Raw genomic sequence first — 27,832 nt, forward strand, 5'->3', positions numbered from 1 at the left:
AGAATTTCAGTAATGATAAAATGTATTAAGAAGTCGGAAATTCTAGAAAACAAGATGAATTTAAATTTTTAGCAAATTGGATACATTTACAAAGATGAGTATTAAACTATAGTTCAAGTCAGTATAAGTTACCCAGATTGAAGCACAGAGATGAAAAAGAGGGGAAAATACAGAAAACAGTGTCAATCAAGAATTTAATACCTACTAAAAATATAATTTGTAAGATGAAGGCAACATAAAGAGGTTTCAGATACACACAAGCTGAGAGAATGTGTCACTAAAGAAAACAGCACAGAGAACTCTTCGAGCAAAAGAAACTTACTTCCTCTGAAACTCTGAAGATGCAGGAAAAAAGGAAGAATACCAGAAAGGGTAAATAAAGTGAAGAAACATAAATGAAGGTTGAGAGCTTAAAACAATAAAACAGTAGCATATAATAATAATGCAATAAACGGCAGAAGGGGTTAAATGTTATTAATGAAGTCTTACATTGTCAGGAAGGGGTAATCATGCCAATTTAAGGTAGACTATAATGTCAGAGATATATGTTGTCATGTCTAGGGTAACCATTTAAAAAACAATAAAAGAATATCAAGTCAGCAAGCTAACAAAAGAGGAAAAAATGTAATTATAAACCACATTATGGAAATAAGGCTGGCAATGAAAGAGAACTAAGATACATACAATATTTGATAAACAGAAATTAATATTCCCAGTTCCACAGCTCTCTTAGCCTTAGATAATGCCTTCCTTAATTGTCAAAGTAACATACATTGTATTGTACACCCAAGTAGCCCATTCAAAATGGCCAAAAAGCCCAGGAAATAATCTCAGGTTATATGTTAAAATAGGAGGAAGCATCTTCAGCATGACTGATATATAGAGAAGTGAATTAATAGGAGGAATCTTTGTGAGGATTTTTCCAAATTGGGTTTAAGGAGCTGGGAAATATCGGGAAATTAAGCTAAAAAGTAAGACGAGACCATTTTATAAAAATGGTTGAAAAAAAGATTATTAAAATAATAATAACTAATATTTTCTGAGTTCTTATTATGTATAAGACACTATAACAAGTACTTTATGTATTGTCTCATTTATCCTGACAGGCCTGTGAGATTATTTTACAGTTGAGCAACCTAAGTATTCAGAAATCACTAAAAATGTTTGTTCAAGGTCACAAAAGTAAAAAGAATGTCAAATAGTAGAAGCAGTGGTGTCAGGGAAGAAGAGACTGGCACTAGAATGTAAACTGGATTAAAATAGAGATATCCTGGCATCAGTTGAAAAGAACACTGCAGTAGTGAAGGGATGTGGCACAGGTCAGCAGACTCTTTTAATTCCCTTACCTGATTGTGTCCATACAGTTGGATGAGATTTTCCACATAAAATCTTATCTTCTACCCTATATCATCTTTCACAGTGCCATAAAAATGATCTCTATCAGGCATTTATCTCATCAAGGTATTCCCATGTGTTAGACCTTTCAATGATTCTCTAAGTCCAAGTCATAACTATGGCATTCAACCAACAACACATAAATCCCACAAATTATAAATAAATAAATAAATGCTGCCTCCTCCACTAAACTATGAGCTCTATGAAGCAGGGACTGGGTCTTCTCCATCTTGTGCCCAGCTATTTGCTTAACAGCAGTGTGTAACTGATTTTCAATGCCTTTTTTTTTTTTTTTTTTTTTTTTTTTTTTTTTTTTGAGATGGAGTCTCTGTCACCCAGGCTGGAGTACAGTGGGCACGATCTCGGCTCACTGCAACTTCCACCTCCTGGGTTCATGCGATTCTCATGTCTCAGTCTCCTGAGTAGCTGGGATTACAGGCATGCGCCAATCAACCCAGATAACTTTTGTATTTTTAGTAAAGATGGGGTTTTGCTTTGTTGGCCAGTCTGGTCTCAGACTCCTGACGTCAAGTGATCCACTCGCTTTGTCCTTCCAAAGCACTGGGATGACAGGCGTGAGCCACCACAGCTGGCCTCAATGACTTATTTTTATTGTGGTAAAATATATGTAACAAAATTTGCTATTTTAACCATTTTTAAGTGTACAACTGAGTGACATTAAGTACATTCATACTTAATGGTTGTGCAACCATCACTATTATCCATCTCCAGAATTTTTTTCATCATGCCAAACTGAAACTCTGTATCAATTAAATCATAACAACTCCCATGCCTCCCTCCCGCAGCCTCTGGTAACAACTGTTCCACTTTCTGTCTCTATGAATTTAACTATTCTAAGTAGTTCATGTAAGTAGAATGATACAGTATTTGTCCTTTTGCATCTGGCTTATTTCACTTAGCATAATATCCTCAAGGTCCATCCATGTTGTAGCATGTGTCAGAATTTCCTTCCTACGGCTTAATAATAATAGTCCCTTATAGGTACATACCATATTTTGTTTATCTATTCATCCATTAATGAACATTTGAGTTGTTTGCACCTTTTAGCTGTTGTGAATAATGCTGCTATGAACGTAGGTGTATAAATATCTGTTCGAGTCTCTGCTTTCAATTCTTTTGGGTATCTATCTAGAAGCAGAATTGCTGAATCATGTGGTAATTCTATGTTCAATTTTTTGAGGAACCACTGTACTGTTTTCCACAGTGGCTGATCCATTTTACATTCCCACCAGCAATGCACAAGAGTTCCAATTTCTCCACATCCTTGCCAACACTTGTTATTTTCTATATTTCCGATAATAGCCATCCTAATGTATGTGAAGTGGTATCTTATTATGGTTTTGATTTGCATTCCCTAATGATTAGTGATGCTGAGTATCTTTTCATGTGCTCATTGGCCATTTGTATATCTTCTTTGGAAAAATGTCTATTTAAGTCCTCTGTCCGTTTTTAAATTGTTTTGTTATTGTTGTATTTTTGTTGTTCTTTATATATTGTGGATATTAATTCCTTATCAGATATACAATTTGCAAATATTTTCTCCTATTTTGTGGGCTACCTTTTCACTCTGCAGATAGTGTTGTTTGATGTACAAGTTTTTAATTTTGATGGTCTAATTTATCTATTTTTTGTTTTGTTGCCTGTGCTTTTAGTATCATATCCAAGAAATCATTGCCAAATACAACGTCATGAAGGTTTTCCTCCTGTTTTCTTCTTAGAATTTTATAGTTTTAGCTCTTCTGTATAAGTCTTTGATCCATTTTGAGGTTTTTCTTTGCATATGGTGTAATGTAAGGATCCAACTTCATTCTTTTCCATGTGGTCAATGAATTATTTTTTAAATAAATGACAATAGATATTTAGAGAAAGTTGGACATGACAGATTTCTAAGACGATCATATAGAACTTCATACAGGGGAGGGTATCCAACATATATTTGTGATTGCAAAAAATGGATATATATTTGTGTACATTATTGTCTTTTATAACTTGAAAATAAGTTATAGTAATAAGTTATAATACAACAACTGAGTTGTAGCTGAAGCAACCAATATGTGCCAAACATTTCTTCCAAATGAAGCGGATTTTTAAATTTACTGGTATAGCTGCTCCTTTCAAGCCTTTCTCTACTTGCAGTCATGCCTCTGAAAGCCACTGAAGCCTAGTGGCTTTTGCTGTAAAGAACCTAATATTGTTTGCTGCAGCCCAGCAGAATCTCTTGGTTACTATTAAAAGTAAAAAGACTAATGACGCAGACAGTTTTCTGATTTGTTTTGATTTGTTTTGAACTCAGTTAAGGTCATAAGGTCTACTGAAACTGCTGGTGACCCATAAGGTGAGCTATAAAGCTATTGCTTAAATCAAGGGAATGACTGCTGACACCCAAGAAAAATAAGTGGTCTTTTGTTCTTTAAAGAAAGAAAGAAAATATTAAATATTAAATTCATTTATTTTACAACTAAGAACATACTAAGAGTCAACATACTACTACCAGCTAAAAAAGACAGAGTTTTGAAAAAAAAGAATAGGAAAGGAAGAAAAACAGAATGGGAAAGAAGTAACACTCACATGTCAGGGATAAAACTATGGGTTGAGAAAGAAAAGCTGAGAAAGAAATAGAGAAGGGACTCAGAGTCTGAGGAGAGAGTATACTCAAGAAGCTTGGAGCTGATGATCTCAAATTCTCTTCCAGCTAAAATTCTGTGACTCTGGGTTTGAAGGAAGGCATTTAGAAGTGAATGAGACTTGGGGTAGGAAAGGGGCGAAAGCATGCAGCAATAAAGGGTAGAGTCCCATCAGGCCTCTGTTTAAGTAGAAGATACTTAAACAGTTGCCCATCTTTATTCCGCATGCTCTCTTACAAAGAGGGCAAACTGCGACAAGAAAAGAGAATGGAAAGAACTGAAAAGCTAAAACAGGGTCCAAAATCAGCAAAATTCATGAACTCTTCCTGCTGCTTTAGCTACAACTTCTTAAGAGAAAGAAAGACCATACTTACTGCTGTTGCAAAATGATGAATAACAGCAATGGAGATGCAGGCATCACAAGACCCACTGCGGACTGGTACTGCCAATGCATCACAGACAAAAGCCTGAAATTGCCTCTCTCTACAAATGTCCACAAGGTTTTGGCTACGATCACAACCAATCTGTAACAGAGAAGGAATTCCATAACATTTTGTTTAAATTTCACATGAAATTAAGAACTATGAATTTATTCCATACCTTAAAGTCATTAGACAGATACCATATTCACTGTGAAATGGTCTGAGACCATGATACTATCGGTTCTTACAGCCAGTATAAAATCAGAATATATAATTGTACAGGGCAGCATTTATTACCTTAACAGATATCAAACAGAACTCCGATTAGTGAAACAAAAAGACTGGAATAAAAATGATAGTGGTGGAAATGGGAGGTCCAAATATACAGCTAATTGATGACCATTCTGAATCTGGATGTTTCTGTAATATCACACATTTAAAACTGGAAAGTACCCCATAAACATAGACAGTCTTTTAGGGGGAGGGGCAAATAAGATGTTCTAAGATATCTCTCATTACCGTATATACTATATTGTGATGTCCCAGGTAGCAGAAGGATAGGCAATTTTTTTTTCTGCTTCTTTATACTTTTCAACATGGATTACTTTTACAATCAGAAAATAAAATCCCCCCCCCCAAAAAAAATCAAAATAATTTATTTTTTGAGATGGAGTTTCGCTCTTGTTGCCCAGGCTGGAGTGCAATGGCGTGATCTCAGCTCATGGCAACCTCCACGTCCCGGGTTCAAGCAATTCTCCTGCCTCAGCCTCCTAAGTAGCTAGGATTACAGGCATGAGCCAACACGCCTGGCTAATTTTTAATTTTTGTTAGAGATGGGGTTTCTCCATGTTGGTCAGGCTGGTCTCGAACTCCCATCCTCAGGTGATCTGCCCGCCTCAGCCTCCCAAAGTGCTGGGATTACGGGTGTTAGCCAACGCGCCCAGACAATTTTTTTTTTTATTTTTTAAAGCTACTCTTTTTCTGCTAAACGCCAAAACTTATCAAGAATAAAGTGCTGAATTCAAAATTTATAAAATGATATTTAATTAAGTCTTTTCATATACCCAAACAATCCTACAGGATTGATGGCATGGCGGGCAGCTAGGAGTATGCTTTTCTCTCCCTCAACAAGTGAGACCTAGCATGCCTTATGTATGCATCTGGTTCCGTGAGAAGTTTTTAGGAGCTGGGATTTCCCATCTTCTTTCTCTCTAGTTTTGTTGTTGTAGTTGTTGTACACAGTTTTGCTGCTTAGTTCTAAGAATATCACATATATATGTAATATACAGACACACACACACACGCATTTTGTAATGTGCCCACATAAATTGGGGAATAAATGGGAAGGGCTTAAGACTTTTTTATTTTAAGGGTTTTTTTTGTTTGTTTGTTTGTTTTGGTTTTGAGACAGGGTCTCACTCTATTACCTAAGCTCGAGTGCAGTGGTGCAATCCCAGCCCACGGCAGCCTCCACCTCCCAGGCCCAGGTGATCCTCTTGCCTCAGCCTTCCAAGTAGCTGGGGGTACAGGTGCGTACCACCATGCCCAGCATTTGTTTTATTTTTTGTAGAGATGGGGTTTCACCATGTTGCCTAGGCTGGCCTCAAACTCCTGGGCTCAAGTCATCTGCCCGTCTTGGCCTCCCAAAGTGCTGGGATTACAGGCATGAACCACTGCCCCAGGCCACAAGAAATGTTAAGTCACTGATAACTATCCCTGGATAATTTTTTCTTAACCATACTCTATAATACAGAAAAGAATTATATAAGCAGATTTAGTCAAACAGAAGTGGCCACCTAATGTGTATATTTACTCATTTAATTTTTTGATATAATGAGCACTGATCCTAGGGTTCCCTCAGCCCTTCTGAGAATAAAGAATATGAATGCTCATATCAAAACATGCTGGGATAACTGGCTAGCCATGTGTAGAAGATTGAAACTGTACACCTTCCTTACATTATATATAAAAATCAACACAAGACTGATTAAATGTAAAACCTAAGACTACAAAAACTCTGGAAGATAACCTAGGAAATACCATTCTGGACATAGGCTCTGGCAAAGATTTCATGACAAAGACAACAAAAACAACTGCCACAAAAACAAAAATTGACAAATGGGACCTAATTAAACTAAAGAGCTTCTGCACGGCAAAAGAAACTATCAACAGAGTGAACAGACAACCCACAGAATGGGAGAAAATATGTGCAAACTATGGATCTGACAAAGGTCTAATATGCAGAATCTATAAGGAACTTAAACAAATTAACATGCAAAAAACAATCGGTCCCATTAAGAAGAGGGCAAAAGACATGAACAGATACTTTTCAAAAGACATACATGTGGCCAACAAGCATATGAAAAAAGCTCAACATCGGTAATCATTAGAGAAATGTAAATCAAAACCACAATGAGATACCATCTCAGACCAGTCAGAATGGCTATTTTTAAAAAGTCAAAAAAATAACACGCTGGTGAGGTTGCAGAGAAAAGAGAATTCTTCTACACTGCTAGTGGGAATGGGTTCACCCACTGTGGAAAGCAGTTTGGCAATTTCTCAAAGAACTTAGAATTACCATTCAACCCAGCAATTCCATTATTGGGTATATATCCAAAGTAATATAAATTGTTCTACCATAAAGACATATGTACTGATATGTTCACTGCAGCATTATTCACAATAGTAATGACATGGAATCAACCTAGGTGCCCATCAAGAGTAGACTGGGTAAACAAATGTGTTACACACTATGGAATACTATACAACCATAAAAAAGAATGAGATCATGTCACTTGCTGCATGCAACATGGATGGAGCTGGAGGCCATTACCCTAAGCAAACTGATGCAGGTGCCGAAAACCAAATACTGCATGTTTTCACATATAACTAACAGCTAAATACTGAGTACACATGGACACAAAGAAGGGAACAACAGACACTGGGGCCTACTTAAGGGTCAAAGGGGGGGGGGTGCAGATAAAAAAAAACTACCTATCAGGTACTATGCTTACTACCTGGGTGATGAAATAATCTGTACACGGAATCCCTGTGACATACAATTTACCTGTATAACAAACCTGCACATGTACCCTTGAACCTAAAATAAAAGTTAAAAAAAAAAATTTAATCTGGCCTTTTTTTAGACCAGCAAGCATATATAGATTTCAGGCAGGCTTTTAAAATTTACATGAGTATGCAGTGAAGAATGTAATATTGTCTCTGATACTAAGTAGTGACATTCAATTTACCAAAAAAACAGTATTTTTATTAAAAGTTCCTTAAAGTGCTGTTATTAATTCCTTAGAGGAAGAAAAAGATCTTAAAATGAAACATTACATTACAGAGTTTATGTTATAAATGCACAATAAAAGAATGGAAATTAAAAAAAATTCTGAGTTAAATCACATTGCCATACTAGTCATACTTAATGAGTTTGCTCAATTTGTAATTGGTATTAAACAGCTTCTATATTTTATCCTGGAGCTGCTTTAATTTTAAAGTGAAATAAAAGATATCAAGCTAGAGGTAAAGCACAGCTATTTATCTTTAATATATTTTAAGATAAAAAGTACTAAGGGCCTATTAATAACAATAGTGACATGATTCCCAATTAATTGCTCCCTTTACCTGTGTAAGATACATGCCCGGATTATTACTTATTATTTATTTTCATGCATATTCTATGCCATCAGCCAACAGTCACAATATCAAGATGACAATACCACTCAAATAATCTGAACATTATATTTTGGTGCTTGCCTCCTTTTTTGTTACATTTAAATTCAGTTCATAGAATTGGAAGTTTCAAGTATGCCCCAACTCTGAAAGATAGCTATACCTTGCTAAAAGTCAACAGAAAGAAATCCAACCTGCCTATTAAAAAAAAACCTCAGGGATAGGGCTCGATAGTTACTCAAAAGAGGAAAGTTATTACCTGAGAGCCACAGATAAGACAGAACATGGAGAACAACAGCCAAACAAAACGAGATTTCCCTCTCCTTGCCAGGCTCTTATAGCTATTTGTACACAGCACTCCTTTTCACCAACAAGAAAGAGCAAGGCCAATTTTAGCAATAAAGCATCAGATCTGATGTAGATTCCCCACTGACCAACGACCTGACTCATGCCTGGCTCAGTACTTTCATCTTTTACTTTTTTTGCCTGTCTTCCATATACTATAGTCATGCAGTCACTATTTTTTCTCCTCTTCCCTCTTTCCATTTTTAAATTTTTTAAACCAAGAATAGTAAAGTGTTTGAAAAATCTCCCTAATAATGTTGCATCATGTCAACAGGACAGAAAATGGCTTGATAAAAACCCACATATATTCAAGGACTTGCGTAAAGCTACATATTTCTGTGTGCTGGGTGAAGATCAATGACATTAAAACATATACTGGGCTTAAAATGTATACATTTTTTTTGGAGACAGGGTCTCACTCTGTCACCCAGGCTGGAGTGCAATGGCACAAACACAGCTCACTGCAGCCTTGGCCTCCTGGACTCAAGTGATCCTCCCACCTCAGCCTCCTGAGTAGCTGGGACTACAGGTGCACGCCATCATGCCTGGCTAATTTTTAAATTTCTTTGCAGAGTCAAGGTCTCACCATGCTGCCCAGGCTGGTCTCGAACTCTTGGTCTCAGGCAGTCTTCCCACCTCGGCCTCTCAAAGTGCTAGGATTACAGGTATGACCCACGGTGCCCAGCCTATACTTTTATATAATTTTTAAAAACCTCAACAAACATTAAATATGTAATTGTGGAAGTACAAGTAAACATTAAAAAAAATTCAACCTGATAAGCAAAGGTGCAAACTGAAACAAGGTTCCATTTTTCTTCCATTAAACCATCAAAAATATTTTAAAACTAAAATATACCATGGCAATGTCATTATGATAGAACTTCCTCTCATACAAAATACAAATTGGCTCAACCATTTAAAAGAGCAATTAGGCAAACCATTTTTTAAGGAAGAAAATAATGTTTATAATTTTTGACCAATAGTTACCTTTCTAAAAATTTATCCTAAGAAAATAATTCAAAATAGGGAAAACACTAACCAGGCTAATAATAACCACCTTTTCCTGAGTACGCATATAGATTAAAGCAGATTCTTTGTAGCACTGCACTTAAGCCACATAACACACTTGGAGTTAGGTACTATTTTCACCACATTGCAGATAAGAAAACTTCCTTTCAAAGAAAATAAGTAATTTGCTCAAAGCTGAAAGTTGTTAAATGGTGAAACAAAAATTTAAAGCCTGGTATTTCTCATTCCAACATCCACGTTCTTCCTTCTTATCCCATTGACTCTCAATATACATGTTCATTATGGTGTTATTTAGAATACTTCCAAACAGAACACAACCAAATTTCCAGTAACTTCTGCCTAATGGAATATTAATAAAGTCCAAGTCTTTTCAATAAATGGTGTTAGGGAAACTGAATATTCACATGCAGAAGAATGAAATTAAATGCTTATCTCATACCGTCTACAAAAATCAACTCAAAATGGATGAAAGGCTTAAATGTAAGACCTGAAATTATGAAACTACTAGAAGAAAACATACAAGAAAAGCTCCATGATCTTGGCCTGGGCAATAATTTTTTGGATATGACCCCAAAAACAAAGTTAACTAAAGCAAAAATATACAAATGGGATTAGATCAAACTAAAAAGCTTTAACTTGAGGAAACAATCATCAGAGGGAAGAGACAACCTACAGAATAGGAGAAAATATTTGCAAACTATACATCTGATAAGGAATTAATATCCAAAATATATCAACAGGCTGGGCACAGTGGTTCACACCTGTAATCCCAACACTTTGGGAGACAAAGGTGGGTGGATCACTTAAGCCCAGGCCTGGATCACTTGAGACCAGCCTGGGCAACATGGCAAAACCCCATCTCTACAAAAAATACAAAAATTAGCTGGGTGTGGTGGTGCATGCCTATAGTGCCAGCTACTAGAGGCTGAGGTGGGAGGATCAATTGAGCCTGCAAGGTCAAGGAGGCTGTAAGCTGTAATCATACCACTGCACTCCAGCCTGGGCAACAGAGCAAGACCTTGTCTCAAAAACAAAACAAAACAAAACAAAGCAAAACAAAAACAAAAATATATAAAGAACTCAAACAACTGTATGGCAAGAAAACAGATAATCTGATTTAAAAATTTATATTTCTTTAAAAAAGACATACAAATGGCCAAGTACATGAAACAATGCTCAATATCACTAACCATCAGGAAAATGCAAATTAAAACAATGAGATTTTACCTCACACTTGTTAGATCTGGCCATTATCAAAGAGACAAAAGATAACAAATGGTGTTGAGGATGTGGGGAAAAGGGAATCCTGGCATACTGTTGGTGGGAATGTAAATTAGGACAGCCACTAGGGAAAACAGTATGGAAGCTTCACAAACATATTAAAAATAGAACTACCATATGATCCAGCAATCCCACTGCTAGGTATATATCCAAAGAAAATGAAATCGGTAGGTCAAAGAGATATCTGCACTCCCATGTTTACTGCAACATTATATACAATAGCCAAGATACAGAATCAATCTAAATATCCATCAATGGATGAATACAGTAAACATGGTATATATACACAATGAATGCTACTTGGCTATAACAAAGAAGAAAATCCTGCCATTCATAACAATATAGGTAAACCTGGAGGACATTAGGTTAAGTGAAATAAGCCAGACACAGAAGGCAAGTATTGCATGATCTCACTCATACTTGGAATCCAAAAATGCTGACTTCATAGAACTAGAGTAGAACAGTAGCTACCAGGGACTGAGACAGTTGAAGTATGGGAAGCTGGGGAGATGGGTACAAAATTTTAGATAGGAGGAATAAATTCCAGAGATCTACTGTACAACATGGTGACTGTAGTTAACAACATGTATTGTATTATTGAAAAATGCTAGGAGAATGGATGGTAAATGTTCTCCCCACAAAACGGTAACTTTGTGAGGTAATGCATATGTTAATTTGCTAGATTTTGTCAATCCACAATGTATATATACTTTAAAACATCATATCATATACAATAAATACACATAATTTCATCTGTCCTGTAAAGACATTTTTAATAACTTTAATTTAAAAATAAAATAGAGAAAAAATACTGTATTATAAAATTCAGAAACATTTTAAGATTATATATCAGAATATAAATGAGATAAATGAGTTATCAAATTATTGCACATTCATTATTATATAAAACATTAATAGGAAAAACTTAGAAGGATATTCATTACAATAAGGTGATAGGATTATGCATATACCTCTCTTTTCATCAATTTTCTGAATGATAGTTATTTATGTATGTATATAGGTACTTTTAGACTCAGAGTCTCACTCTGTCACCCAGGCTGAAGTGCAGTGTGCGATTATGGTTCACTGCAGCCCTGAACTCCTGGATAGATGGGACTACAAGTGTTGGGAACAGGCCCCCCAAAATCTGGCCATAAACTGGCCCCAAAACTGGCCATAAACAAAATCTCTGCAGCACTCTGACATGTTCATGATGGCCATTATGCCCATGCTGGAAGGTTGTGGGTTTACCGGAATGAGGGCAACAAACACCTGGCCCGCCCAGCACGGAAAACTGCTTAAAGGCGTTCTTAAACCACAAACAATAGCATGAGCAATCTGTGCATTAAGGGCATGGTCCTGCTGCAGATAACTACCAGACCCACCCCTTTATTTCGGCCCATCCCTTCGTTTCCCATAAGGGATACTTTTAGTTAATCCCGTTTCCTATAAGGGACACTTTTAGTTAATCGAGTATCTATAGAAACAATGCTAATGACTGCCTTGCTGTTAATAAATACATGGGTAAATCTCTGTTTGGGGCTCTCAGCTCTGAAGGCTGTGAGACCCCTGATTTCCCACTTCACACCTCTATATTTGTGTGTGTGTCTTTAATTCCTCTAGCACCGCTGGGTTAGGGTCTCTCTGACCAAGCTGGTCTCAGCAACAGGCATGCACCACCATGCCTAGCTACTCTTTTTGTTTTTTAGGAGATGTGATCTTGATATGTTGCCCAGGCTGGTCTTGAACTCCTGGCCTCAAGCGATCCTCCCTCATCACTGGGATTATAGGCATAAACCACTGTACCCTGCTGGTTATATTTTTTGTTTTGTTTTGTTTTTTTGAGATGGAGTCTCACTCTTATTGCCCAGGCTAGAGTGCAATGGTGGGATCTTGGCTCACTGCAACCTCCGCCTCCCAGGCTCAAGTGATTCTCCTGCCTCAGCCTCCCATGTAGCTAGGATTACAGGCATGCGTCACCATGACTGGCTAATTTTGTATTTTCAGTAGAGATGAGGTTTCTCCATGTTGGTCAGGCTGGTCTCGAACTCGCAACCTCAGGTGATCTGTCCACCTCGGCCTCCCAAAGTGCTGGGATTACAGGCATTAGCCACTGTGCCCGGCCTATTATTTTTATTTTAAAAAATATACAACATTTTTAAAACTATTAAGAAAATATGCAACTGTAGGAAAATTAGACTGGTAATATACAGTTTAAAGTGCAGAGAAATAAACAGAGGCAGTAAAGTACATTGAAAAGAGCATACTACAGGTTGAATATCCCTTATTTCAAATGCTTGGGACCAGAAGTGTTTTAGATTTCAGAATTTTTTGGATTTTGGAATATCTGCAGAATACATACTGGTTGAGAGTCCCTAATCCGAAAATCCAAAATCTGAAATCCTCCAATGAACATTTCCTTTGAGCGTCATGTTGCTACTCAAAAAGTTTCACATTTTGTAGCATTCGAGATTTCAAATTTTCGTATTAGGGATGCTCAACCTGTAAACTCCGAATTTGAATTCTGGTTTCAGCAATAACTAGCTGAATAACCTAGGAGAGCTACTTACTATCTCAAAGCCTCTGTTTCCTCATCTAAAAAATAAAGAGAAAAATACCTATTTACCAGGGTTAATATGAGAATCAAATGAAATGATCTATACTAAATATTTAATTAACCATTGAAGTGCTATGCAAATGTTAGTTATTATAACATAAGGAATAAGGAGTACCCTGGATTCTACATAAAAAGAGAAAGCTAGATCCTAAAGGTAATTTTATCCTGCGGTAAGTCCCACCCATTTTGAGGTTGTCACATTCCTTCAAGGCTGCCAGACATAGCACTGTATATATTTTGGTTTTCATGTAAGAAGCTGAAGGTAAATTCACAGGTTTGCTCCTCACCATTCAACAAACCATTAATTAGTAAGCTTCTACCATGTGCCAAGTACTGTATGCCTGGAAATCAGGCAGTGCAGTAAGCTCCGGGGAACAACAGACATGAAAGAATTATGTACGGACTGCTGCTGATAAACTGAGTGAGTGTACTCACGATTTTCTAATCCTTCCAAATATATTCCCTCTGGAATCAGCTGCAGATTGTGTTCGTTTCCTGTTTATCAAGAAATCATTCTTCTCAATTGCAACATAATAATGTTATCACTATGACTAAATCAGTGTATTTGATTTCGACCTAGTTTCACTGTCACAAATGATACCTGACTAGATAAAACCATGGATTATCAACAAGAAAGTGCAAAAGCAGAGCCTACTGAGAAACATTTTTGGATGTATCTTTAGATTAAAACACTAGAAAATATCACCTTGTTTTGAACTGTGGTTTGTTGTGATTTTAAGTGACACAATCAAAGATCTATTTCCTCTTCAACATGAACAAACTTAACTCACTAGGTATTATTCTTTATAAATTAAAATTTAATTGTAAACATGGTAACAATATATGAATATCAATGTCTTATCTTGATGAAAGGCTATTCTTTTATCCGCCTCTTAATGTACAAACTCTACATTTCCTAAGCGGTAATACAACCAGCCCTCCGAATCTATGAGTTGCACATCCAGGGATTCAAGCAACCCCAGGTCAAAATACTAAAAAAATAAAAATTCCATCTTTACTGAATATGTATAGACTTTTTTTCTTGTCATTAGTCCCTAAGCAATACAGTCTAACAACTATTTACACAGCATTTACATTGTATTACATAAGTAATCTATAGATAATTTTAAATATACAGGAGGATATGTATAGGTTATATGCAAATACTACATAATTTTGTATCAGAGACTTGAACTTCTGCAGATTTTGGTATTCACAGGGTCCTGGAACTAACTCCCCACAGATACCAAGGGACTAATATACTTATTTTGATGTATTCTTTGTACTTCCTCAGTAGAATCCTAGGTGATTGTAACTAGAGGCATTTGAGATGTATGGCCCCACAAAGAACAGCCACTGTTGCTCATGTAGGGGTGATAAAAATGTAATCTCTTAGAAGAATGGTATATCACTTTTCTCTTTTATGCTAAATCTTTTATGATCATTAAATATGCATTTTATTTATTATTTGATTTGGCTTCAATTTTATATACCAAGGGACAATTGTAGTAACTTTCTTCATGTAGGTGCACAATATCTAGGATGGAGTAAAAATAAAGATGAGAAGTAATCTGACATACTCCAATAACCCAGGAATGTCAGCTGCTCTCGTTCTTTTTACCTACTCCCTTACTCTCATCCTAAATCCCCTAATCTAGAGAAACGGAAGCTCCAGTCCTCACAGAGCAATGTTAAAAAATGATTACTTACAACAATACACTAAAACAAGAATATCCTACTTCTTAGCACAGCAGAAAAAAAATGGCTCATAGAAAAAAATAGTAACTGAAAACAGACATTCTGGAATCAGACAGAAATGGGTTCAAATTCTGGGTCTAGCACTGTAACCTTGGTCAAGTTTTTAATCTATTTGAGACTTCCTTTCCTCAACAGTAAGATACCAATAAATAGAAAATTTTTTTCTACTATGAATAAAGTTTGGAGTAGAAGATATAGGTTCAAGTTCCAGTTATGTCCCCTAATTATATGACATCAGGAAATTAATATGATCACTGTGAGCCCCAATTTCTTCATTTACAAAAGATGGATGAAAATATCAGCTTTATCTTCTTCATACTTAGGGGGATCCAAGCCAAAAAATGATTTCTATAAAAATCCTTTCTAATCTGTAAAGAGTTTTATAACTATAAGATAGTTTTACTGATAATATGGTAGAAAGCAAAATCTAACAGGAGAAAAAAAATTATATAATGATGGTGTGCCCATAAATTCCTAGAGGAATAAGAAAGAATAAAAAAAAATCATTAATTTTCAATCTGTTGGTTTTAACTTTCTGGCAATGATCTAAAAAAACAGGATTATATCATGAGGAAGAAAGATGATGATAACCACTGCAAATTAAGCAAAAAGAAAGTCAAAAGCAACATTACTTGCCATATATAACTCCTTATTGATGCCAAGATACTTTCCATTACCACATCCAATATCAGCCACTATTGAACCACTTGGCAAAGCCTTCAAAAACTCCACAATGTGCGGCCAAGGGGTATGTCTTGTGCTGCTGAAGTGCCCAGCAATCTCTTCATAAACTTGATGGACGTACTCTTGCTCCAGCCGTGAGGCTTCTTTATCACTCTCTGGAAATGAGGGGGGAGTCTCTTTCCTCTGGCTATCACAGACCAACGGGTAACCTTAATGAAAAACAAAGCAATACACACCTTTCCTTTTTATCAGAATAACTCATAAGGTATCAAGTTTTCTTAAATGAAAAAAAAAAATCAATGCAAATTTGGTGGGTAGACAGACTCTGATTTATCCGTTAAAAGAAAAAGTTCTTCCCTAATAAGTCTACTGAGGACTGCTTGAGTCTGGGGGGCCAAGGCTGCAGTGAGCCGTGATCGTGCTATTGCACTCCAGCACAGGTGACAGAGCAAGACGGTCTTTAAAAAAAGACGAAAAAATACCTAGTGTTGGTGTGGATAAGAAGAGAAGGGAGCTCTTGCACACTGTTGGCGGGAATGTAAATTAGAATGGTCATTATGAAAAACAGTACAGAGGTTCTTCAAAAACTTAGAAACAGGGGACTACCTGCCTTCGGGCCCCCTCTCACACAGAACCCACTTCAGGTTCAATCCCCTCTCGTATCAAAAGCTGTTCTGTCACTCAATAAAACCCTTCTCTGCCTTGCTCAAAAAAAAAAAAAATTAAAAATAAGTACTATCTTATAAACCAGTAATCCCAGTATAGGGTATATATCCAAAGAAAATGAAATTAGTACGTCAGAAAGACATCTGCACTCACATGTTTACTGCAACACTATTCACAACAGCCAAGACATGGAATCAAAGTGCCTATCAGTGAATGAATGGAAAAAGAAAATATGGTACATATACACAACAGAATACTATTCAGCCACAAACAGAAGGAAATCTTGCCATTTACAACATGGATAAACTTAGAGGATATTATGTTAAGTGAAATAAGCCAGACAGAGAAGGCAAATACTACACAATCTCACTCATATATGGAATCTAAAAAAAGCTGATCTCACAGAATAGAGAGTGGTAGAATGGTGGTTACCAGGGGCTGGGGCAGTTGGGGTGGGAGCCGGGGAGATGCTAATGAAAGGATACAAAATTTCAGTTAGATAGAATAAGTCCCAGGGATCTAGTGTAAAACATGTGACTATAGTTAATAATAATACATTGTATTCTTGAAAATCACTTATGAGAATAAATTCTTTTTTTTTTTTTTTGAGACAGAGTCTCACTCTGTTGGCCAGGCTAGAGTGCAGTGGCATGATATCGGCTCACTGCAACCTCTGCCTCCTGGGTTCAAGTGATTCTCCTGCCTCAGCCTCCCGAGTAGCTGGGATTACAGGCGTGTGCCACCACGCCTGGCCAATTTTTGTATTTTTGGTAGAGACAGGTTTCGCCATGTTGGCCAGGCTGGTCTCGAACTCCTGACCTCAGATGATCTGCCCACCTTGGCCTCCCAAAGTGCTGGGATTACAGGTGTGAGCCACCGCGCCCAGCCAAGAATAAATTTTTAAGTGTTCTCATCACAAAAAAGTGTAAGTATGTGAGGTAATAATACATGTTAATTAGCTCAATTGAGCCATTCCACAATATATACGTATTTTAAAACATCATGTTGTACATGATAAACATTTATAATTTGGGGGGTTTTCTGTTGCTGTTTTTTTGTTTTGAGACAGGGTCTTGCTCTGTCACCCAGGCCGCAGTGCAAGTGGCGTGATCATAGCTCACTGCAGCCTCGAACTCCTAGGCTCACACAATCCTCCCGCCTCAGCTTTCCTAGTAAGTAGGACTACAGGCACACACCACCATGCCTGTCTAAATTTTGATTTTATTTTTTTGCAGACAGGGGGTCTTGCTATGTTGTCCAAGCTGATTCTGAACTCCTGGCCTCAAGCAATTCTCTTGCCTCAGCCTCCCAAAGTGCTGGGATTACAGGCATGAGCCACTGTGCCAGCCACAATTATTATTCATCTTTAAAAAAAAAAAATCTGTAAACTGAATCCCCAATAACAGCTTCTTACATTTAATAAATGCCCATGACAAACATTTGCATAAGAAAACTAGCTTGTCTCTCCAACTACACTTTAAGTTCCTTAAGAACAGGAGCCACGCTTTATTTTTCTATACCATGTAACTCACTATCTGCAATGTTCAATATTCATCAAATAATAAATAAACATTTTAAATTTAACTTTTAAAATTTGATATTTTAAGGCTTCAAGGACACTTTTCGTAAAATAAAAAGCTCTTTTAAGCTTCAGTAACATCAAGATATAAAATATAGAAATTTCAAGTTTTCTAAAAGGATAACATTTTGTAGATATAGTAAGAGTTTTTAATTAAATGTTTTTAAGATTATGACTAAATCCAAAAGCTGTTGGTAGGTACCACCCATAATTAAAACCCCCAAGATATAAAAAAGATTTTATTATTACTATCATTACAAAATATTATTTACAAAATGAAAGAGGTGTCTGTTAACTGAGTCAAAGAAATCCAGAACATGATGTACTTGTACAGACGATTCAAAATAGCATCCTCTTGACAAGTTTTTGAGCAGTTTTTATTCCCTTCTGAGTTTTCAAATTGACTAAAACATAAACTATTGCTTATCTCCCTAGAGTTATGTACTATAGAACAATTTGTCATCTCCAACTTCCCTGTTGGATTAATAAGATATAATTTAGAAACTTGACAAACCATTCCCAACAATACTCATTTTTAAACAAGTAATATTTTATTGCCCTTCAATTGCAGCACTCTTAACTGTTACTTCAATAAGTAAAACATTTATTGGGCACCCAACTCAAGTACTAAGTTTGGAAAAAATAAAGATGATAAGATGCAGACCCTGCCTTCAAAGAATGTAAACTCTAATGAGGGTGGTTAAGACAAGTGCATGAAAGTGCAATACAAGGCAAAATACAGGAAATGCCATTAGAGACATTCAGAAAAAGCTCTCCTAGGTGTTGACAGGACCTTAAAGGACTTTTATATTAAACTGACTCCATTTTACAGAAGAGATAAGAGTATATACTTACTACAGTTACAAGGTGTTTGCCTCACTTTCCTAAATGTAAATGATGTTCGTAGTCCCCTCTTGCTTAAAGTTAAGTCTCCAACATCACTGGTGATAATTCCACTTTTAAGACTCTCAGATGCTTGAACAGTATCAAATTTTCTGCATGTGATTCTAAAAACAATAGTCAAAAAATTTACTTAACATTGTATTAATAAAAATATTTCAGGCCTTTAAAAATGTTAAGTGAATAGAGAAAATCTAGAAGAATTTATTACAAATATCTATTGGATTCTCTGAATTGTTAGACATTGTGGAAAAACAAAGAAATAAAGGTATTTAAGGAAATTATCTTCATGACAATAATATTAAAAGAATGTACAACAAATTATTCCATGGGAAAATAAAATAAATATTTAATTAACACCAGTTCTAAAAAAAACAAAAAAGAACAGATGATGCCAAGAGGAAACAAATAGATGGTAAATTTAAATTCATTATCAGTAATATATTAAACGTAAAAGTATTAAAAACTCCAATTAAAGAACAAAGATTACTGGACTGGATTTTTAAAAATTAAAAATAACTACATGGTAATTACAAGTCCACAGTTTGGGACTATTACAAATAAAGCTTCTGTGAACATTCTTATACACATCTTTTTTGGATATATAGTTTTATTCCTCTTGGGTAAATACCTAGGAGTCAAATTGGTGGGTTTTAACAGGTAATAAGGAGTGAAATTGGTGGGTCATAAGGTAAGAAACTTCTAGTTTTCCAAGGTAGTTGTAAAATGTTACACTCCAACCAGCAATATATGAGAGAGTTCCAGGCTGGTTAACATTCTCACCAACACTTGGTATTTTCTGAGTTTTAAATTTTAGCCATTTTAGTGAGTGGCATGTGGTATGAAATTGTGGTTTTAAGTTATTATTTATCTAATGACTAAAGATGCAATACATCTTTTCATGTGCTTATTAGACACACATAGATCCTTTTTTGATAAAGGATCTGTCCAACCCTTTTGCCCAATTCCTTGTTAGATACAGATAGATAAAGATATGGACGTAAACATAAATAAATAGCAGGTATTTTCTCTCCATGTGTGGCTGCCTTCTCGTTTTCTCAATGGTATCTTTAGATGAGCAGAAGTTTTTAATTTTGTTGAGGTCTAATTTATTATTTCTTAATAGTGTGTTATGAAATCTCTCTTTAAAAAAACTTTGGCTACCTCAAGGTCACAAAAACAGTTTTTTATAAAGTTTCTTTTAGACCATTTTACACTTTTTGCTTTCACATTTACATCTATGATCTACCTCAAATTAATTTTTGTGAATGGTATGAGATAGATTCAGGTTCATTTTATTTCCATATGGATATTCAGTTGTTCCAGCACCATCTGATGAAAAATTTCCTTTCCACATTTAATTACTTTGGTATCTTTGGCAAAAATCAACTGACCTTGTATGTATGGAGTTATCTCTGGACTGTATGCTGTCCTCCTGATCTATCTGTCTATCTGTACAACAATACTATTTTGATTATATAGCCATATAGTAAGTCTTAAAAATCAGGCAGAATAAATCCCCTAACATTGTTTCGAGATTGTTTTGACAATCACATTTCCTTATAAATTTTAGAATCGGTTTGTCAATTTTGCCAAAAAAAGAAAAGCCTTCTAGATTTTTGACTGGAATTACACTGTCTCCATAGATTTTGGGGACAACTGATATATTAACCACATTAAGTTTCCTAGGGATAGCAATAATTTTTCTAGAATTTTCAGTCTATGTGTGTTGCATATCTTTTAAAAACTTATTCCTAAGACTCAGATCTTCTTAATTTACTCTAGGCAAGGTTATCTCTCTATGGAAGTGGGCTTCATATTTGCAGGGAATGTGCTAATCCTGAAGGATCTCAGCAAATTATATAAAATTATAATTTTTTACTTAAGTTGTTGATACCTCTTTACTATAATAACAGCCAGGTGATCTAGAAAGAGAAACGTCGACCTAAAATGGATTTGATCCTAAAATGAAAAACATAATGTATTTCAATTCTCAACTTTCATTTTGTCATTGCCATATTTCACTCCATCTGTTGTAAGAAACAGAATTCTCAGGCTAATTGCTTTTTAAACAACACCTCAATAAATTAATTCTGAGTACTGGAAAGTAAATATTTATGAGTCTCGATGCTATTTTAAATAGCATTTTTATTTCATCTTCTAAAAATGAATTTCTAAATATTGACCTTGTATGCCACTAAATTCACATATTAGTTCTGGAACTTGTATTGTAGATTCTCTAGGATTTTCTACATCCACAATAATGTAATCTACAAATAAAGAATTTTACTCCTTCCTTTCAAATATTTATGATTTTTAATTCTTTTTCTTGACTTCTCATACCGGCTAAGATATCCAATATAGCATTAAATAGTAGGAGTATGAGCGGACATCCCTGATTTGTTCAATATCTTTAGAAAAAACGTTCAATAGAATACCATTAAGTACATGATGTCAGCTGTGGGTTTTTCATAAATACCCTTTAACGCAATGAAGAAGTTCCCTTCCTGTCCTAGTTTGCTGGGCTTTTATCATGAATGGGTACTAAATTTTGTCAAATATACTTTTTGCATCAATCAAGATGATTATGCTTTTCCTCCTTTATTCCTTTAACGTGATGAATTACATTGATTTTTGAAATGCTAAACCAACTCTGAAATACTGGTATAAACTCTGCTAGGTTATATATTGCAGGATTTGACTTTCTAATGTTCTGTTATGGGTTTTCTCATCTCTGTTATGAGAGATGTTGGTTTATAATTTTCTTTTATTTAATGTCTTTCACATGTTTTGGTGTCAAGGGTAATTAATGCCAGCCTCATAAAACAAAGTAGGAGAATGGCTTTATTATTATTATTATTATTATACTTTAAGTTTTAGGGTACATGTGCACAACGTGCAGGTGGCTCTTTTTAAAAAGCTTGTCCTAAAGGCAATTTTGTAGAGGCAAAAAAAAAGCAATCATTGCCCAAATTTACATTACTTTTGTTCTAATAGCTATAAATGATTAAAACTATGGCAGTGAACAAAGTCAAGATATTTTAGAGGAATAAGTATCTTGAAGCTCTTGTTAGCAAGCTAATTCCTCTTTTGAAGAGTAAGTCATTCTCTATTATGGTTCTTTTAAATCAATGACTTCACTTGCCTAAAGTTACACTTTAAGCAAAGGCCAAGGAGTTCCTAATTGCTTTTCCAACAATCTCAAATGTTTAAGAACAGGTAATCCATATGTTAAAGTAATGATTTATTTAAATATTGCTAAACATCTTTTTCCCCCTGCACTCAAATTATAATCAAATTGGGACAATATTCAATAAGAATATAAAAACAGTTTTATAGATTTAAATAATAGTTCAATATAATAGAAGAGACATCTCAAGGTAGTAGGAAACAATACAGACTTTAAAAGTTAAGGAATAAATTATTTCAAGTTTATGTAGTCAGGAAAACTTGATAAATTATGAAGGAAGTAAAAGAGCTATATGTTAACAGATACAGGGCTGGCAAAGGTGTGAAGGTTAGAAGGCACAGCATAAGAGAAAAGGGAGCAAACAAATTTAGCCATAATATCATTGGTAAGAGCACAGATTCTGAAACCAGAGTGCCTGGCTTCTGATCCTGGCTCTGCGACTTACTGCTTTGTGACTTTGTACAAGTTACTTAACTTGTTTATGCTCCAATTTCCTTCAAAAATAAGGACAAAACCATGGAACAAACTTCCCACTATGATTGTGTAAATTAAATGAGTTAATATATGTAAAGTTTTTAGAACAATGCCTGGCACAAGGAAAATGCCCCAGAAATAATTTAAAAGGAGCATTCACATAATCTCATGAAATAATGCTTCCTGGGGCCAGTCAGATGGCATAAATAAATGAAACAGGTGAACTTGTTTAGAAATATATTGTTTATCATAGGATTAATCTTCATTTCAAAAAAGCAGAGTGCTCTGTGCCATTTTTCTTGAAACATACATTCTCATTCAGGCTAGCTTTCCATCTCCTACTTTTTTTTTTTTTTGATATGGAGTCTCGCTCTGTCACCCAGGCTGGAATGCAGTGACGCGATCTTGGCTCACTGCAACCTCCGCCTCCCGGGTTCAAGTGATTCTCCTGCCTCAGCCTCCCGAGTAGCTGGGACTACAGGCACACGCCACTATGCCTGGCTAATTTTTGTATTTTTAGTAGAGACGGGGTTTCACCATATTGGCCAGTCTGGTCTCGGACTCCTGACCTGTGATCCACCCGCCTTGGCCTCCCAAAGTGCTAGGATTACAGGCATGAGCCACCGCACCCGGCCCTGTCTCCTACTTTTAATACAGACACGAGTTCAAGAAATACTCAATTTTCATGTAACTCTAAGATAAAAACAATAGTACAAGCAGAGTGTTAAATGACAACTGATGCTCAGCCTTAGATCAGGGAGTAACAGAAAGGGGTAGGAACTGTAGGGAACCAGAGAAGTAGGCCCCTACCTAAAGAATGCTAGTGACACACAGTTTCAGGTACTGCTGCCAAGCAATACTAAGATTCAATGTTATCAGATCTCAATTTTCAAGAGAAGCTGACAATTCAAATTTTTATGTGAAAACTCCTAATTTTTATATGTAGAAAACTGAAAAAAATAAACTGCCACCATGTGGACAACTATTGCATCAGCCAAATAGAAAACACCTGACTGTTAAGTTTACCCCTATGCTGCCGGTCTTCCACCTTTGATTTAAGGTATGATGGCTAGAACAGTAAATTTGAACTTGAACAAATTAAAGTTAGATTGAGGCATCTGGAATTAAAATTACAGGGCAGTGTCAACTTTTTTCAATCCATGTCCCTCTACAATGCTTTCTAGTGCATAGAAATCAAAAAGTTTTATCAAGGCTTATTTCCTGTTATTTATACATGTTTTAAGTGTATTAAATATGCTTTTCCAATCTATTCTCTTTTCCACCCAAAGATTCTGATAAACATCTCAATGATTGGTGTATCATTTGTTATCTCTCTCTCTCTTTCTTGCCTCTGGTCTCTTTGCCTCCCTCCCTCCCTCTCTCCCCCATTTCCCCAACTCTCTCTCTTCCTAACACACACACACACACACACACACACACACACACACACACACACACACACACACACAGAGTGACGTTACAGGCAATGTGTATCAATGGCAGCCTTCAAAAATAATACTGAGGGTTTTTCCCCTAAAAATACTGTAGAGAATTCTGATTCCAGAGCGAACATTAAAAATAAATATTACCTATAATCTAACTTTCCAGAGACAACTCTATTAACATTTAAAAGCATAACATGCTTTCAGTAAGACAACAATGTGATCAAATGTTGTTTTAGGAAAATTAACCTGTACCATTATCAGAATAGATTAAAATATTTTCACAATATATCCATGAAAAGTAATTTCTTATTTTGTATTTGCTGTAGTAATACTATTACTTTTAAGAAGTTTAAACATTAGTGATAGCAAAAATGCTTGAACCCAGAAAAGAAAATGTCATTATTCTCAGAATTCTAAGAAGACCTGAAATTAATGGATCACATCATCTTTTTTTTTATTTTAAGTGCAAATATTTTAATGGCCATGAAAAAAAAATCACATAAATTTAAGCCCCAGTGCACAAAATCAGGTCATCATTTTTTAATGGCTCACATTTAGGACAGGTTATAAATTCTTTTACATGTTCATTTCCTTGAGTTTTTATAAAAATATGTCAGCTAAAATCTCTAAGCAGAACAGAATTAATAAGTACAGAACTCAGCAGTATTATGAGGGACAGTATATGTAAATTGCAGCAGTGTAATGGTCTCTCCTCAAAAGGCTAGAGATGTATCCCTAGCAGAAGCACATACCAATTTCTTTAGATTTTGATTAAACCAAATAAACTCAAATTGCAAAACATTCTATAACACAACCGGCCTCCTCAAAAGAGTCAATGTCATTAAGAGCAAAGGAAAGTTGAGAAACTCTTTCAAATAAAAGACTAAACAGAATTGACAAGACTTAAACATAATGTGGGATCATAGACTGAATCCTGGATCAGAAAGAATGCTTAAAGCACTATAACATACAACTAGCAATATTTGAATATGGATTGTATAAGAGTATAATAAGAGTATTTTATCAATGTTGAATTTCCTGAATTTGAGCACTGCACTGTGGTTTTATAGAACAGAGCTTGGCCAGCTTTTTCTGTAAGGGGCCAGAGAGTGAATATTTTAGGCACTGAGGGCCACATATAGTCTCTGTCAAATATTCTTCATTGTTTTTTTGTCTTACAACCTTTAAAAATGTAAAAACCATTCTTAGCTCAAGAGCTGTACAAAAACAGCCTGAGAGCTGAATGTGGCCCACTAGCCATAGCTTGCCAATCCCTGACATACACAATGTCCTTGTTCTTAGGAAATACACAATGAAGCATGGAAGAGTAAGCCATGATGTCTATAACTTACTCTAAAATGGTTCAGTAAAAATAATAATGATAACATATGTGAGAGAGAAATAAAAAATGTCCCAAATATTCAAAATTAGTAAATGCAGGTGAAAGGTGAAGGGAGTTCACTGTACTATGCTTGCAAGTTTGCTATAAATTAAGAATTTTTTCCAAGTAAAAAGGTAATGTTTAACAAAAACAAAACTAGATAGATGCCCCTAGGAGTTTTGAACCCAGAAGCCTCAATCTGCAGGCACAGGGCATGGTCCCCGTGGCTCAAACACAGAAGAATGAGAAGTCTCATAAAGTAAAAGAATCCTGTCATATTTCAATACATACCCATGGGTCCAAAGGTATCTAGATTCTCCTGTCATCACCAGCAAACTCCGACGAGGCAACATAACTGGCACTGCAATACCATCTGGGGGCTTAAAATCCATGACAATCTTGAAGCAAAGATAAAAGCATAAAGATCAATCCAAAATTTCATATACTCCAAGGATAAGAATGATTAATAGAGTTTGGCTATTTTTCTAGGCTAACAGAGATTAAAACATAATAATGCTTGCAGAAAAGCATAGCACAGTGGTTCTCAGACTTTACTGTACATGGGAATCAACTGAATGACAAAAAAAAGGTATTTCATCCACAGAGATTCAGAAATCAGTAGGTCTGGAGTAAGGCTCAGAAATCTCCATATCTAATAATCACCCCAAGAAATTATGAAGCGGGTGGTCTCAGGATCACACCGTAGAAAACAGCAGAGTAGAGGTCAAACACAGGGACTCTGGAGCTGAAACACTCATATCCTGGCTCTTCCATTTATTAGCCACGTGACACAGGACAAGCCATTTAACCCCACTCTGCTTCTCAACTCTTACAGCATTTTACATAAATTATATAGACAATTATAAAGATAATCACAATAACTGGCACACAGTATAATAAATACACAAAAACTAGCTATTGTTTTTATTATTCATAGAATATTAATAATTAATAATCTAAGAAGAAATAAATATTAAATGCACCTTTAAAGTAATGTAACATACTGGGATTAGAGGCTGATTAATAAAGAGACAATCAAAAAAAAAGGAACATTTTCAGCAACTTTTCCTAAGTTATGCTCAAATATTATTCTGAATAGCAACCTATAATGACAAAATATCCAAGAAAATGCTTGTGCCCTAGGAACCCATCAAAAACCAAAGACTTCAGTCTAAAAATAGCAGCAGCTGACAAATATGAACTTAAAAGGCTTACTACAGGGCTAAAAACTATTCTTTTAAGGGAACAAATCAATCCATTTGAAAAATAGATATGACAACCACTGTAAGTGGGACGAAAATAAGTTAGCATAGTACCTTCCCTAAAGGTAAACCTGCACAGTACCTAGTACAAAGTAAGCATTCAATAAATGGTAGCTACTATTAATAGTAATATTGGATCAAATGAGATAATACACATGAAAAGTCTCTGTAAACTATAAAAAAGTATACAGAGCTAAAGTAGTTTTCTTCCTTTCTAACCTATCCTTCCAATCTAAGTATGGAAAATAAAGTAATGTGATAGAGTTTAATTTCCTAACAGTTATCTGTTCCAGATGTCTACATATAATTTCATATAGTCATACCCTGAAAGCATTCGAAACACCGGAGATTAATTCTGAAGTTTTTAGAGATGAAGTGTATTGATACCTGCAACTTTCTTAAAATGTATACATAAAAGATGGACCAATAAACAGATAAAAGGATGAGAAGATGGTTAGATTATTTGGTAAAGCAAGTATATTAAAATATTAATTGTAGAATCTAGGTAGTAGACATATAAGTATTTACTGTACAATTCTTCAACTTTTCTGTATGAAAATATTCATAATTGGCTGGGCGTGGTGGCTCATGCCTGTAATCCCAGTACTTTGGGAGGCCGAGGTGGGCAGACCACTTGAGGTCAGGAGTTTGAGACCAGCCTGGCCAACATGGAGAAACCCTGTCTCTACTAAAAATACAAAAACATTAGCCGGGCATAGTGGTGGGCACCTGTAATCTCAGCTACTCAGGAGGCTGAGGCAGGGGAATTACTTGAATCCAGGACGCGGAGGGTGCAGGGAGCTGAGTTCACGCCACTGCACTCCAGCCTGGGAAACAGCGAGACACCGTCTCACCAAAAAAAAAAAAAAAAAAAAAATTCATAATAAATTGTTGGGGGGAAATGGGAAAACCACAGTGGCCTCTTTTTAAACCAATTTATATAGGTTTCAGTTTTCTTAATAGAAGCCAAGGCCCACATCTCGGAAAGAATAATGAGCATATTTATTATTAGAGACAATTATCTGTGGCTTAAAGGAAATCCATGCCCAGATATCCAGATGAAAACTGTCATGATGGGAAA

At 35.6% G+C, this 27,832-nt stretch overlaps 1 protein-coding gene across 1 annotated transcript in view; it reads right to left on the reverse strand.

The window, feature by feature from the left end:
• The window catches only part of ALKBH8 (alkB homolog 8, tRNA methyltransferase), a 63,576-nt gene that overhangs the window by 3,770 nt on the left and 31,974 nt on the right, over positions 1-27,832 (reverse strand). Inside the window, exons 8-11 of the mRNA XM_004052069.5 lie at positions 25,781-25,887; positions 18,955-19,106; positions 15,807-16,063; positions 4,415-4,564 (exon numbers count right to left, since the gene is read on the reverse strand). Of these exons, the coding sequence (XP_004052117.2) occupies positions 4,415-4,564; positions 15,807-16,063; positions 18,955-19,106; positions 25,781-25,887 (666 nt within the window). The remainder of the gene's footprint in view (positions 1-4,414; positions 4,565-15,806; positions 16,064-18,954; positions 19,107-25,780; positions 25,888-27,832) is intronic.

The sequence above is a fragment of the Gorilla gorilla genome, chromosome 9, assembly GCF_029281585.2.
Source record: "Gorilla gorilla gorilla isolate KB3781 chromosome 9, NHGRI_mGorGor1-v2.1_pri, whole genome shotgun sequence".
Taxonomy (NCBI): domain Eukaryota; kingdom Metazoa; phylum Chordata; class Mammalia; order Primates; family Hominidae; genus Gorilla; species Gorilla gorilla.